This window comes from Lissotriton helveticus, chromosome 3_1, assembly GCF_964261635.1.
Source record: "Lissotriton helveticus chromosome 3_1, aLisHel1.1, whole genome shotgun sequence".
Lineage (NCBI taxonomy): Eukaryota > Metazoa > Chordata > Amphibia > Caudata > Salamandridae > Lissotriton > Lissotriton helveticus.
This window is the reverse complement of record NC_136061.1, coordinates 977,111,598-977,128,121: the sequence shown is the minus strand read 5'-3', so window position 1 is coordinate 977,128,121 and position 16,524 is coordinate 977,111,598. Positions and strand designations below refer to the sequence as shown.

The window sequence follows — 16,524 nt, the reverse complement described above, 5'->3', positions numbered from 1 at the left end:
GGCCATTTAATACATGGGAAATGCTAGATTCGATCATATCAGCCATCGGGGTAGTGCAAAAAAAGAAGGGTTTGTTTCGCCTCATACAGCTCTAGTCTTGGTCAGAAGGGACTTCGGTCAATGATTTCATATCAGACGAGGTCAATTTGGGATCCTGTTCCTTGGTGGGCAGGGCCAGGGCTTTGGTGGAACAGGTGGGGAAAGTGGCCCAGATGGCAAAGTGAGATAATAAGTTGGCTTTCAGGCTGTTGCTGATACATCAGGAGGACTTTCAATTGTTGGAAATACAGTTTGACTGGCAAGTGTGCGTTGACAAAGCTTTACCCTTAGGGTGTTCCTTCTCTTGCGCCCTTTTTGAGTTTTTCAGCTCATTTCTATAGTGGCTAGTCACATGGCAGATGGGAAGGGGTGGTGGCGGATTGCCTTGATGATTTTTTCCTGGTGGGCCAACACGGCTCAACAGACTGTCAACAGCAGCTGACATATTTTCATGAGCTCGTGGGTGAACTAGGAGTGCCGCTGGCTCCAGAAAAGACAGAAGAGCCAAGCATAGATATGTCATTTAATAGTATTGTACTGGATTTAGTATCTATGGAGGCGTGTCTCCTGGTAGACAAGAAGCTGCATATGCAAAGGTTGCAAGACAGTATGCTGGTGAAGCCCAAGGAAACTGTCAAGGATGTACAGGTTCTGCTAGGACACATGAACTTTGCCTGTGGGGTAGTGAGGATGAAGAGGACCTTTCGCAGGATAATGAGCATGTCTTTAGCTGACCTCTTGCTGCTCACCACCACATGTGATCGTCTGCGGGCACAAAAGAGGTCTACGTATGTGGGGCAAGTTTCTAGAGGATTTCAACATCATATCAATGATGGCCCTAAAAGGTTGTGCATGGGATGTGCAGATATATTCTGATGCCACTGGGGCATTGGTTTTGGGTTGTCCTGGGAGGGCAGGTGGTGTGCAGAGGAGTGTCTGGAGAAGTGGAAGCATGGGGGCAGGAGCATTGCTTTTCTAGAATTTTTCCCTATGGTGGTAGCAGCGACACTCTGGAGGCAGGATCTGGCTCACAAGAAGATGTTGTTTAGAATCAACAATGTGGCTGTGGTACATGTGGTTAACAAACAGTCTGCACGGGATACACAGGTGCTTAAGCTGCTGTGCATGTTCGTCATGGGCTGTTTAAGACTTGATGTAACATTCAAAGTAAGATATGTGCCAGGAGGGGACAATGACAATGCAGATGCTTTGTCTCCTTAGCAGTGGGAGAGGTTCCATGGGCTGGCCTTGGTCCGGACAAGGTCAAGACACGTACAGGTGCACATGTGGACCATAGTAGGCGAGAAAGGATGCTTCAGTTGGGGGTAGGGTATTTGACAGAATCCACCAGAAAATCTGTATGCAGGCTTAGCAGGACTTTCTATCCAGTGGGGCCAGAAGGAGGCCTGACAGAGGTCAGAGGTTTGGGGCAGAGAGGAAGCTGTGGTTCAGTTCATTCTAGCTCTGATTGAAAAGGGTTTATCTCGAATCACAATTACAGGGAAGCTGACAGGGATTTCCTTTATGGGCAAGCTGTTTTGGTTCTATGTGCCATTGGCAGGGAACTGGGGCTAAGGATTCCGGAAGGATGGGCGAGAGAAAGAGGCCATAGGTTGTGGGTAAAGAGGCCAATATCTAGGAATTTTTTCAGCAAAATATTAGGGGAGACAGTTTTGTTTTCAACGTTGATGTCATGGATGTTCTTTGGGGCACTTAGGGTGTCTAAGCTGATGGAGAGGAAAGGAGTACTGGGATTGAACAGGGCAGATGTGTGAGGTGTGAGTGGGGCAGTATTGGATTGCGTCAATCTAAGCCAGATCAATGATCCAAGGGAAAGACAGTGGTCTTACAGACATGTGCCCAGCACAGTGGGGCGCTAAGCTGAAGGTGATTAGTGGTGCAAATCAAGGAACTTTTTTGTCACAATAATGGACAGAAGGTGACCCCTTTTCAGTTGCTGTGGGTTACGCGGAAGGTGCTGGCACTACCCAAGGACCAGGAATGGGGTGAGCACAGAGGTCGCCCGGCAAGGTTGGTGTACGGGCTGGATCATGCAGTTTGGACAGTGATCATTGGAGTGCTTCCGTCAGTATATTCGGCTGAGAAAAATGGGGTGTTGAAGCTGATGTCTATATGGTTTTCTCTGACATGTGTTCATTTAAGATACCGTTGCTGGGCCAGAAGCAGTTGAATTGCCTATTAGGATCATAGGACAAGTAATTATTAAAATGGGCCGACAGACATGAAATCCAGAAAGGTCATGATGTGAATCTCAGGCTCGATGACAGTTTGTTTTAAATGACCTTACACAGGAAAGGTGGTATGAGATAGCGAGAGCTGTTGCAATATTAAAATGAGTCATTGAAGTGGCATAGATGCCTGGATGTATTAGTACTACACTAAGGGGAAAATGACTTGGTGGTATGTAAAGGACTGGCTTTGTTAATGGAAATGAAGATGGATATCATGGAAATCAGGTGGCAGTGGTCCAGATGCTTCGTCCAGTGGACATAATTCATCCCGAGGAAGCAGTGGAGGGGGGCCTCGAAGCCCTCTGCCACTGAGAAGGCCAGGTGTAAAATCAACAGAGATGTGTGGTTATCAGTAAAGCTTTTTTCCACTTGCCTGCCCTAACATATCTAGGTCAGGTGATTGTGAATCCCAACTCATTTGCATTCATTGGATACATGGGGGTGCTTGTATATGGTTGTCGCTTGGAGCAGGTGCAAGGCGGTTGGCAGTTACTTTGACATGGTTACAAGTTAAGGTTATGATTGTGAACAGAGGTGACACAACAAGATGAAGGACGGAGTTCTGAAACTTTCCAACCACTCATCCCCAGTCAAGACATCTGGATTGAATGCATTGTTCTTTTGCTCACTATGCCTCCCCAGGTTGGACTCAGCCATATGCAAATGGGGTGAATGTTTGACATTGTTCAGCATTCTGTCCATCCCTTTTTGTTGCTATAGTTGCCCAGATATGGGTCCTGTGCTCACTGAGCACTGGATTCAAGTTAACCTGGTTGATGAGGGGTGATACCCTAAAACCAGTCCCAGGATGATAGTTTTAAGTCCAGGGAGGACCTGGCTTGGAAGTTCGGGAAGGACTGTTCCCATGGGGTGCAGGGTCAAGACTGATTTGCATGAGACTGGGTGCAAACTGGGGTTGCATGGTGAGCAAAAAGAACAATGGATTCAACCCAGATCTGTGGCTGGGGTGAATGTTTGACAATGTTCAGTATTCCATCCATCATCTTTTTGTGTTTCTTTTTGTGTTGCTGTGAACAGAGGTGAATCCGGACAAAATGGGGAGGTGGCAAAAAATTTACACCGGGAGGAAGCGACAAATTCAAAGTTAAGATTTAGGATACTTCATGCTTGTTGCACACAGACACACTTAATATCCTTCATTCACCGCCACAAGATGGTACACTATAAATTCCTGCAACGAGCGTACGTTACACTGGCTAAACTATCACGCATAGACCCAACTTGATCATCTTATTGCCCAAAATGCCGGACATCGCCAGCGGACTATGCCCACATGACATGGACTTGTGATAGGATTGCATCATACTGGAGAGGATTCATTGCCGAGATCACTCTCATGACACACACTGCCATTGAACCCTCCCCTTTCCTAGCCCTCCTAGGCTATGTACATAACCTTCCTAAATCACTACGCCACTTTGTAGCAATCGCCCTAATCCTTGCCAAAAGGGAAGCAACTATTCACTGGGGAAACAAACACCCACCTACCACAGGGGCATGGATTCAAATCCTAATACATTGTGATACCAACAGCGAGCTCTATGCTTCTCTTCAGCCACCCATCGCTAGACCTCGAGATATCAGGCAGTCACTGAGGGAATGCCTACTCACGCTTGACTCTTCTAGAGATGCGTAATACCCATGGACACCTTCCCTCATGCACACATAATACTGAATGAGCTAACACATGAAGTAAACTAGAGAAGTGCTGCTACTATGAACTCTAGCACATTTTTAAGGTGATGCATATTGTCCAGTCTTTTCTCTCTTATTATCTCTATATCTCATTGGATGTCAATACTATGTAACACAGGACACTATTTCCTTTTTGTTTTTATTTTCACTTATTATCTATATCCTCTTGCTGTGAAAATTTGAATTTCCATGTATGGCACTATGAAAAATCTAAATAAGGTAAAACAACAAAACGATTTAGGATGCATAGATAGTTAGATGTAAATAGGTGTAGGTTAAAGGTTAAGGGAGTTAAACGTCAACAGTTAAATACAAAGTAGGAGTTACACAGTTGCAAGGAACGGATGTAAGGGAGATGGGAATATTAGGGGTGAGGGTAAGTGAACGTAGATGACTAATTGTATAGTGAGGGTTAGTTTTTGGAAGGCGAAGACCTAGGACTATTGTTCTGATGTGCACATGTCTTCAATAAAGTAGGCTTGTTCACACAATACAGCAAATATGTGGCCTGTGCTGCTCTCTTTTTGCCCAATGCCTTCTAAAACAGAAAAACTGCAAGGTAGATTAGAACATCTGTATTGAGTATCAGTAAAAGTGCATCGTTTACTAGCGCATCTCTAGTATGCATAGTCCAATCTATAGCAAGTATCCACTGAGCCAAAAGTAACTGAAAGCAACTTACCGGAGTTCCATTAAAGCACACATGTATTTTTCACCAACACGTGTGTTTATCTGTAATCACGACCTTTAATTACACACCAGCAGCCCACCATCAAATCAGTATCTTCGAGAAACAAGTCTTACATATATATCTGAGCACTATTGGAGCCTATCACATCTTTATCAGCACTCACACCATACTGAACCCCTAACAAGGTCATTCCTATCCACCAGCACACAATCGGATGCATGTCTGGCACTTCTTATCACAAACCTTAAACAGGAGAACCGAAGGTGTATGCCAGACCCTTCATCTCGCATGTCTTGAACTCGGAGGGTTACAAAAATTCCATCCTGCCAATACTTGACCACTACAGTAAAACTCAATTTTCCACAATAACCTTAAACACAAGAGTACTAGGCACACTAGGCCACCTTTAAACTATAACAACACTTGGCATCAGCCCCATCATTTCATTAATCATAAGGCATCCCACCCACATTTAGCCATGTACATACTAAATGAATACAAGGCACTAGGTACTCTCTACTTAGCCACAAAACAGTCTCCCCTTACTGTACCCATGTCCTTAATGTAGTGATTCATCTTACATCACACTATGCATAGCAACAAGACATCCTTCTCCACCAAATTCCCAATGCTTTACCATCAAACCAAACGTTCTCCTCCCCCACCCGTCACATTATCAAAAGCTTACAAGGAATCCTACATCACTTAACCCTTAACCACAATAGTGCATCAACCAAAAGCGTGCCCGCTCTGTACCCCACCACGCAGCATGCCACAGCAGGGTTTGTCGCCTCCAGGGTACTTACGTCCTCAGCACAGGTTTCCTTCTTTTGCGTCCCGCGTACATCTTCAATTTCTCATAAGCGGTGTGCAGAGCGGTCTCTGGGGGCGCACCCTGGCTGTCACTTGTGCATCTGGTTCTCGGAGGCAAGGGGTCCTTGTAAGGATTAAGACCTACACACTGCAGCCTCAATTCCAGACTGCATGAAATGCTTCTATCCCACAGGAGCACACTAACACTGAAACACTTGAACTTCACTAGAGCAGCATCACATCCCAAATGATTGCAAAAATTCCCAGACACCGAAGAGCACCTGGAAATTACTATACTGTGCAACAGTCCGTAAACTCACCTGGACACCCTACACCCTTACTGTTCCTGCCCACTAGAGTGCCTAACGCCTTAATTCCCACACACTCCACCTGACACCGCTATATACTGCAACATGTGTTTTTACAGCTCTACTAGGTATCACGGCGACATCTCAAACGCGCCCCCCTTTTCCCAAAGCCTATGGCACCCTGGGTTCTTTTGAAGCCCTATACAGCTCCCTATCACCCGCTGCAGCCCCTTCTGAGCCCCCCTCACAGCACTGTATACAGCTCTTGACGCCTAGATTAAGGGTGCGCTTTTATTCGCCCAGTTTGTTCGCTCGTCCTATCTTCTTTCTGTCTTCCTCCAGCGAGGGGCTTGTTCTGATTTCTTCTCCCCCTTCGCCTCTCGCTCTCTCAGATCTAACCCGCTTCCCCAGGCGTCCCTTCTGCTGTTCCTCTCGCTCCCAAGGTTTTGCTGCGCTCCTCCTTTAGAACCGGTTTCCTTTACCCCTTCCTTCTCTGTCATTTAGGTTTCACCCTCGCTTTCCTTCTGCTCCTTCTCCCTGATCCTCTTCTCACAGAACATTTCCACCTTGTCCCCGCCCTCTCCTAACTCTTCTCGTCCTGATATTCCCTCTCTCTCTTGCGCACTCTCTGTCCACCTACTCACTCACTCCCTTCCTTATCTTTTTCGCTCTCACTTCCCTCTCCCCGTCTCTCCCCTGTTCCCCGTCCCTCTCCTCTCTTCACCCACTCGCTGCTTCTCCTCTCTCTGTCAATGCACCGTTTGTTTGTCACCCTCTCCCTTCCACCCCTTCTCTTGCCCCTACTATCCAGCGGAGCGTACCTCCCTCATTTTTTCTGCACTTTTTTATACCGTGAACGCGACCCGAACGAAGGTCGAAGATAAAAAGCGCTTTACGCGAGCACCAGTTACAGTACACAAGGGCACATTCATTTTTTGCAGGCACGGGGACTGGGAGATTAAGTGATTTGCCCAGAATCACAGGATGCTGAGCCGACGCCGAGACTCGAATCTAACCGCCCATCCCCCCACACCCAGTTCCAAAGCAGGCAGCTCTGGCCATTCATTACGCCATCTCTTAGTCGGTCCCAGCGATGTTAACCTCATTTGTCCCTTAATCATTGCTTCTTTCCTTTAATGTATATCTCAACCTTTTTTTATGTTGTGGCTCTAACCGTTCTCGTCTGTCCCTACCTGGTCCTAGGCACCCTGTATTTTCCCAACCATGCCTGAGACTGTTTCCCTCACTTGCCCACCACTTCGACACATCACCGCCGCTCTCCTCTTCTGGAACGTCTCGCTCCCCGGGAACTTTTCCACTCATGTCAAAAGGGAAAGACATTGAAAGTGTCTGGTAGAAGAAGGCAATGGACTACATTACATAAGAGGAGAGCATGCCCCTCGTCAGCCTGTCTCTCCACCGAGACTGTCGGCTGTCACTCCCCCACGACGCCCTTCAGTTTATCTGTTTATAAAGCGCCGCGGTGAAGGGACGACAGCAGGTGCGTCTGTGTAATCGCGCGCACTTTACCCATGATCACCCGCGGAGGGCGCGCGCGACTCGCTCAAACAAAACGGCTTGATGTATTCACTTTTCCATTGTGTGCGACTACTGGCCGCGGCGCGGGTTCAAATCCCAGGATAGTTTTCCCGCAATGAGCCCTGCCTGCTAGGTTGGTTTCTTGGTGGGTGTTAAGAACTTCGACACGGTTCCTGTAGTAAAGCACCATTTATTAATTAGCCAACACGAATGCTCCAACAACCATCGGAGCGAAACTCCAGTCCACTTGGTGATCAGCTGGTAACTGTCAGATGTGACAGTTCCAGCTGATGACCTCACTGCATGCGCGCAACACCGCATCTCACAGGGCTCCAGCCCCCTCGACCCCCCGCCCCCACACACCCCCGTCGTGCCTGTCAGCCCGGGCTGACACAGCTTCGCATCTAATTGTAGCCGCACCCGAGTACTTAACAGGTCTTTAAAATACCATTTAGTTGTAAATGAGGCTGCTGTTGTGTGGTCACCCCTTCTCACAGCCACTTTGTCCGTGGTTGGAAGAATTAGCCCCCCCCCCGAAATATTTTCACCCCCCCCCCCCCCCACCGAAATTTGGCTCTAGTTGCCCACCTGCCTCACTGGCAGTATGGTCTCCGCGCAGGGACACAGACGCGCACACTAGATACGGTGTCCAGAGAAGGGCACAAGTATTACAAACACAACACATCTTCCCTCTTTAGGGAGATGAGAACCAAACGAGAAACATGAAGGGGCATAAGGCTCCGCTACCCACAAACATGGTCCTTAAGTTTCGCAGGCGGTCCCAACAGTCTTCCTGCCCTGCTCCTGTCAATCGATTATGCAGGTTCACACACCGGAGTAGCAGGTAACTTGCGTCTGGCGCCTTCTGGTCTGGTCTGATCAGTTGAACAGTCTTCTGGCACGGTGTCCTTATCCATACAAGTTCCACTCCCCTCTTCTGAAGGTGCTGGCCATTCATAGTCTGATTCAGTGTCTGAAAAGTATTGTCTAGCAACACTACCTTCCCGTGCTCCAGGTTGTTCTTCCGTAGATTCAATGGGTGTATTGTCCTCCGTCTCATCCACAGGATGTTTGTAGGCAGAAAGAGCTGAGAAGTGCCAGACCTTCCCATCGCTTAAACGTGCAGAATTGCAATACACCTCTTGTACGGTCAGGGGTTTGGTGTACCTTTCTTGATCCTTGCCTATGTGTCCGCTCTTCTACACCTTGACAACATCTCCTGTCTTGATTACCACATCCTTACATCCGTGTCTGTTATCGTAGATGTTCTTGCTCTTGGATTGTGCTTGAGTTAGCCTCTCCTTCACTATCTTTGACGACAAGTGTACTCTGCGAGCAGCCTTAACCCAGCCCACATTGTCCTTGGTGAGTGGAGTCCGCCCCCGCATGAGTTCAAACGGACTGTGACCTTTGATCATTTGCATCACTATTTCAATGTCCTTGTCTTTACTCTGTTCCATCAGCCACCTATCCTTCGTTATTTCCTTTGTACACTCCCATAAATTTGCTACACACGAATCATCCACTTCATTGGTCTCAGTGTTGGTTATAGATTCTAGTGGCATTCTGCTTAAAAAGTCCGCAACCACGTTCTTTATGCCTGGAACATATTGTATGTCATATATGTAGTCGAACAGACGCATTGAAATTCTTGCTAACCGTGGTGATGCTGTGTACAAACCGTTAGTGGTGAGCACTTTTGTTAAGGGTTTATGGTCCGTGCACAAATTGACTTTTCTACCCCAGATGTACTGTCGGAAGTGCTCGAGCGCCCAGATGCAGGCCAATGCCTCCCGTTCTATCACTGAAAATGTTTCCTCTGCTGTCGTTAGGGATCGTGATGCAAATGCAATCGTGTACTCCACTCCTTTAGCATCTTTCTGTGTAAGTACAGCTCCAATACCCTTGTAACTGGCGTCGGTTGTTACGAAGTTTTGGAGATTGGGGTCAAATCCTTGTAGAGGTAGTGTTTTGCACATGTCGTTTTTGAGGTCTTGAAAGGTTTGTTCACATTTATCATTCCATTCAAATTTGTTCTTGAGTTTCAATTGCTGTCTCAACGTGTATGTTTTTGTCGAAAAATTTCAGATGAACTTCGAGTAGTACTTCACTAACCCGAGGAATGATCTCAGCTCATCTCTGTTGGTGGGTACCGGCGAGTCTTTTATGGCTTGAATCAGTTCGTTCTTTGGACTGATGCCATCACCAGTTATTTGATGGCCCAGATAATTTACCGAATTGCTTGCGAACTTGCATTTTGAGTGCTCTGCAGTTAATCCTTTTCCATTCAGTATTTCCAGAACTTGCTCCACTCGGCTGTCATGTTCCTCTCTCGTCTTACCCATCACTAGGATGTCATCCTGGAACAATAATATGCCGGTGACACCCTCAAATATATTGTTCATTAATCATTGGAACATCGCGGCCGCAGAAGCCAAGCCGAATGGCACTCGCGTGAATCTAAAGCACCCAAAAGGTGTCACAAACGTGGTAAGCGATTTGCTTTCTCGATGTAGCTGTACCGGATGGTATGCCGACTTTAGATCGATGGTGGTAAACCACTTGACACCCTTGATTGTGGGCAACATCTCATTTATTTTTGGAAATGGATATTGTTCCACTACGATGTTCTGATTTAAATCACAAAGGTCTATGCAGAGTCTCAGCTTGCCATTAGGTCGTTTAGCAACGACAAGTGGTGCGACCCACTCTGATGCCTCCACTCTTTCTAATATTCCATCAATTAGTAGTTTGTCCAGTTGGTTTCTGACTTCATCCCTTATTGCAAATGGTATGTTACTTGCTTTGTGCACTGTAGGTGTGGAGATTGGTTTTAATTTTATTTTGTGTTGGTATCCCTTCAACACACCCACATTTCCACTGAACACTTTTGGATATTTTGCTAGTATTTGGCTAGCATAGTCGCCGGTGTCAGATATGCTCAGCACTGAATCCCTACTGTTCGGATCAAGCATGATCCCCAGGCTCCCCTGGTCCATCCACCCTAGAAAGGATGGTCCCACCTTGGAAACGTAAAGTTTACAATCTGCTTCCCTGCCTTTGAATATGAACTTAAGACTTCTATACCCACACATTTCAATAGGCTGACCATTGAATGATTTTATCACAATGTCTGGTTTATTAAGTATTTCACCAATCTTTTCTTTGAATTTTGCACTCCAGACTTTTTCATTTATAATAGTGTATGGTGAACCAGAGTCCGCTACTATGCTTATTTCTACTCCACCAATTGTCATTTTACACACAGGTTTTCGTGTTTTGGCCATACTTTTTGTTTCACTGACTTTATCCTGTTCATCCTCAATGTTAAGTATATACATATTGATGTCTTCATCTGATTCTTCCTCCAACACATCTTCCTCGTCCTCTACTGCTTTTACACGTTGTGGTCTTCTTCTATTGCACGCCTTGTTGTAATGTCCAATTAGACCACAGAATGTGCATTTAGCTTCACGGGCAGGGCATTTAAAATCATAAGCCATGTGAGCTGTGCTTAGACATCGATAACAGTATCCCTTATTTCGTGTTTCTGTTTTTCTGTATGTTTGCGTGGTGTCTTTCTTTTTCTAATTTTGTTTACCAGATTTCCAACCCTTTTGGTCTGTCACCCTGTTCACATGTTCACTTTCTTTCTTAATTTTGTCTTCTTTTAGTACTGCTTTTGCGCATCTCCCTGTGAGTTCCGTTTTTCTAGCGATATCTATAATGTTCTGCAGTGGGTATTCACCCTTTGCCCATAGGTTGTCTTGAATGTTTTCATTAGAGCCTTGCATCACTATTTGGTCTCTTATTAATTCATCATGAAGATCACGAAAACTGCAGTTTATTGCTAGATTTTTAAGTGCGGAGACGTAATCATCTACTGACTCTTCTTTTCCCTGTTTCCTGTGGAAAAACTTATACCTGTCAACTCCCACACAGACTGTAGGTTTGTAGTATGTATTTAAATCATCAATTGCATTGGTGAATACATCACCTTCATTTTTTGCTCTTACCTTTTTGTTAATTGATTTATACACCTTAATTCCCCCTGCTCCTAGACTGTGCATTAGCATTTTATACTTCTTTTCTGGTTTTATTTCATCATCTTCTTCTAGAGTGGCCATGTAATTGAGGAAATATTCCCTCCTCTCTCCCACTTTACTGCCAGTTCACTGCCAGCACGCAGAAAAGATTCTGGGGGCGATAGATTCCAGATGCAGCCCGTTGCCATTTTAGTGGAATCTTAACACTTTGTTTATTTAGAGCATAATATAGTGTATTTAGTCTCAGTCTTCGAAATTTCAGGTTTTTATTTAAGTATTCTTTGCTATTATTCACTGAGTTACAATATTTTACTATGCTGTTTTTTTTAAAGAAGAATAATGCTCAGGAGTTGAAATTACAGTGTATATACTTCTCTAGAATCTGCTTCAATGTTCAGCTCAAAGGTAATATCTATGAAATTTGATTTCAGTGTGTAACACTTCTATTAACCTGCTTCAGTTGTTTTGCTTTTCCACATACCGTCTTAAAATTATGTGTGATGTCCTCCTAGAAACCTTTGTTCGTCCGGTTGTGTTTTCTGAAACGTTGCGTTGTTATTTGCTGATTTCCTGGTCAATTTAGTTTCTTGCGATGCGCGCTGGAAGACTAGACTGTAACGTCATGCGCGGTTTTTTTCTTTCAAAATGGCCGCCACGTCGTGTCCATAAGCGTGATGACGTCGTTGACAGCTGTCATCGGTTTCACCTGGAGCTGACAGTTGGTCGCGGCGGTTCCTTTTGGCAGTTGCCTGTCACTATTTGTTCAAGTACCGTTTTTTGTCACACTACGTAAACCTCCCTTTTTTAGGTTTCGTAACCTGGCGAGGGGCGAAGCCACTCCCAGATCGAAATCTGTTGTTTCTAATAGTGAGGTTAGGACAGCCTCTGTTTCCAATTGGCTAGCTCCATAAATGGAGGCTAGCCATTGGGAGGCAGAGGCTGTCAATCGCGTTTTCTCTCGAAAACGCGATTCGGGGGCGTTTCTGGTGCTTTTTTTAAGCCCCGCCCCTTTGTCCCGGGCCGCGCTGCCATTGGCTGCCGGCCCGGGACACCCCGTGACGTCATTCCAGGGCCGTGCTGTGATTGGCTGCCGGCCGGGCCACCCCCGTGACGTCAGCCAATCACAGCGCGGCCCGGGACCTGACTTGTTTTACTTTCCTTGCTCTCTTCTGCGCTGCCTCATTCAGAGCGCCCCTAGGAGAGAGAGGGAAACTGGAAAGCTGTGGCGTCAATCACAAGGTTTACGGTGCAGGCCGGGGTCCCGGCATCGGCACTCCTAGGGGCATGGGGTGCAGGAGGGGAAGGAAGAGCAAAGCCGGCTGTGCGCAGAGCGGTCGCTCCTCGCTCGCACACATAAGGGGGCTGCAGAAGGGAGCAGCTGCTGGTCGCAGAGATCGACACAGAGCCGCGTGTGAGGTAAGGTGCCCGGCTGCTCCTCGCCTCTTTCACGTGCGCGAGCAGCTATGCCGGTCCATGTTATTTTCTGCATTTAGCCCCGCTTACCATGTGATAAATTATGCCTTAGAAGGACCAGGAGGCAAGCACTTTGAATTGGAGGAGTAAGTCAAAGCTCACAAACGGGAAGAGCTCTCAAAAACAAGATCCCCGTGTGCTTGCAAATGGTGAAGCTCTAGCTGTCTGGAAGAGTAAAATAATTAGGCGCTTGCCAGGTTGCTAGAAAGCCGGTGTGTTTACATTGTGGTTCCTATTGTAATGGCTGCCCAGCGTTGGTGGTCATTCGCACTACAAGCCCCATCACTCCTAGCGCTGTGACCTCACGCTACCCCTCCATCAACAGGTCACCAACCTTGTAGTCCATTTGATTCTTTGAGGTCGTATTTGTTAGTCTCATAAAACTGCTTTTCCCAGGGGTCATTTATTCACTCTACGTGAGCCTTGCTCTCCATGTAGAGGCGTTTGTACAGCAAGAGTCCTATTCGTGCCTGAGGCCAAATCGCCATTCTCTATTAGTACTGCAACTCCCAAAGTGAATAGGAGAAGTGGGGTTTGTCTCTTTTCGTGACTACATTTCCCATTCTGCCATGCGTCTCAGGCACATACAACTGCGCACTGCAGAGACACATAGATATAGGTCATATCATGCATCTGTGGATGCTGCATATCGGAAGGAACACAGCAGTTTCCCTCCTAAGAACCCATTTGACGGCGCGTTCTAGCACACTCTCCTATAGGGGCACCACTTAGGCACTCTATAGGAAGCGTGCATTAGCCTAGACTTATATCGACGCTAGGAGACTCCAGCAAAGCCTATTTAAGAACCTACGGATAAAAAATGCAGATATCTGGAAGCGGCATTTATACACCCAACTATTCACACGCCCACTTTACAACCTTAATTGGTATACACCCCAAGCATATCTTTGCTTTAGAAGGCACCCGCTGGCGCTATGCAGAAACGCACACTGACGAGCTCCATGTTCACGGGTCTTAGAATGCTGCACCTAAGGATGGACCACACGGATAAAAGGTTTTATTTATAGACGACCGCAATAAACCAACATTGATGGCACCCACCAGCACACTCTTTTATATACCTGCTTTTCTTGGCTATCTTACGCACAACATACAAAGTCTCAGACTGTAGTGTCTCAGGGACTCCACAGATACAAATATCAGTGAAAGATACACTGCACGGATAACATGCAGCTACCCATAGGCGCGGGATGTTCAGGGACCAACTACACATTCTCTTCCCATACGGGCGCGCTTGAAAACAAGCGAATTTCGCTTATTAAAACTTACGGGCTTAATATAAAACCACACGCTTTAGAACAAGGCGGACATTCCAAATATATGAGCACATCTGCTACATACTTCTGTTTACAGACCGTCTAGTCCCACATCCATAGTTGACGCATACATTTGTATCAGATCGTTGTAAAGCTACTATTTTCATGCGGACCTCGCTTGAGCTCCACATCTTGAATAAAGGATTGACTGATAGACTCATAGAATCTGCATTCACGTAGTTCACTATAAACTGTAGTTGACAACATATGCTGGCCCATGTGTTATGTTATCTGTCTAGTAAAAGGTACAACTGGCACTTCTGTGGCATCTTTGGCGCTCAACTAAAATAAGACTATTTACATAAAGCTACTAGCAAAATTAATTTTTCAGCATATACTGTCGGTGACATCATGTTTTAGTATATAGACCCCTTCAGGACAGGCCTGGTGATTTGTGAGCTGTGATGTAACTTACTTTTGGGAGGGGATGAGCAAAAGAAAAAAGAACAGATGATTGTCGGAATGCTGAAACAAATCAAATGTTTAATGGTTTATTTAGGTCAGTGATACTCAAAGTACAGCCCAGGGACTGCATGCGGCCCTCCCGACCCTTTACATGCCCCCCCCCTCCCCCCCCCCCAAGGTTCAAAGAAGCACTGGGATGCTGTTTACTCGACTCCACTAAACATAAAAACATGTTAAATACACGTGAAAATGTTTCTTGAAATGTTAATTGAATCTTGCAGCAAACGTTTAAGATATGATAAAGTAAATTCAAAATGTGTATTTCATTAACCGTTAGAACCGTTTCATCCCAGTACATCAGGTTACAGTAGTGCATTGAGAAGTATTTTTATTGGGTTGTTATTCGCACCCCCAGGAATGGCATGTGTGCTCCGTGGCAATGCAAAGCACCTGGATTCGATTCCCATCATAGTCCGTTTTTAATGGCTCCGTAGTTTTTTCATAACCGACTTCACGCAGGAGTAAGCACACGAAGAAGAGCTGCTGAATTTCCATGGAGGACATGACATTACCTTTCTTTATGTTTCTTCTTTCCTGCTCACGTCCCTGAGTTCCTCTTAATGCTTGCTTCTACCTGAGGGTTGTGTCTTTTTTTCGAGCGAGATCTGCTAGAGTTTATTAGGATATTTTTCTGCCCTCTACTGGAGGTTTGACATCGGAATGGATTTCACGCGCAGAAGAGAAGGCAATTTCTAGTGCTTCTTGTATACACTGATTTAAGTTTTTTTTTTTAGCTCTTGGGCTGAGAGGTTTGTCAAGTTCTCTTAGGTTTAGGAGTTGCATCCTTAAGGAAACTGGTCCTCAAGATGATTGTGGACTCTGATCTATCATTCGTACCTCAGGTGAACAGGTATATGAAGATTGCCACCCGCCACAATCCACATGGACCACATTGGTTCTTGCAATGGACACATCAAGACTAGACAACTGCAGTGCCATCTGCGTTGGATGTATGGGACCTGGCCCCCTACTGTGCTTTGGGCCTTGTTCCTGGGACCCGCAAGTAAGCTTTAAGCATTTTCGCCTCCCGAAATTGCTGCGGCTGGACCTTTCCGCTCGACTTTTGACATTTTGCTTTCTTTTCTGTGGGTCCAGGGCATGTTGATTTAGTGTTTATCTTTCTTTTATATCTTTATTTGGCCTTTTTTCCCACGTTCGAGTCTCTATTTATATTGTTGCTTGCATGCCCAAACTGTAACGCCTCTTTTGCTAACGTAATTCAGACCTGTAATTTGACCTGTTTACATGCTGCATTTCTACACTTCTTCAGAACCATGGCTCACACTTTGCTCTGTGTGGGTGTGGGGGGGGGGCTGTGTGAGGGGGGGCTCTGTGTGGGTGTGTGGGGGGGCTCTGTGTTGGTGTGTGGGGGGCTCGGTGGGTGTGTGTGTGGGGGGGCTCTGTGTGTGTGGGGGGGCTCTCTGTGGGTTTGGCATTTGCGAGAGATTAAGCTATTGGCATTGTAAATGACAATGCCATTTATTTATCTGTTTTCAAAACCAACACATAAATAAAAATGTTGTCATTTTAAAATGCCAATAGCTCTAACTTTTGCAAAGGCGAAACCGTTGCATTGTAAATGCTTGTTTTAATAAAGTTGTACTTCTCAGTAAGTGCACTCACAGTTCATACTGGAAAGTTCTTGTCATGCCACGTCGGAATTTCAGTTGAACTGTTTACCTCACAATTATTCTGTGTCAAATTGCGCTATGCTCACAATTGTATGAATCTCCACTTCTTAATTTTCCTTTCCCTCGTGCGTTCTTCTATTCATCTGCACATTCGTAGTCTAGTAAAACAGCCTTACTATTTCTTCAGAAGTGGCGATTTTTCACAAACAGTTAT

At 45.8% G+C, this 16,524-nt stretch overlaps 1 protein-coding gene across 1 annotated transcript in view; it reads right to left on the bottom strand.

Annotated features, from left to right (window-relative positions):
• LOC144823156 (aryl hydrocarbon receptor-like) overlaps positions 1-6,877 on the bottom strand; it is a 1,206,974-nt gene extending 1,200,097 nt beyond the window's left edge. Inside the window, exon 1 of the mRNA XM_078681422.1 lies at positions 5,505-6,877. Within this exon, the coding sequence (XP_078537548.1) occupies positions 5,505-5,545 (41 nt within the window). The 5' untranslated portion in view covers positions 5,546-6,877. The remainder of the gene's footprint in view (positions 1-5,504) is intronic.
• Positions 6,878-16,524: the final 9,647 nt, after the last annotated feature.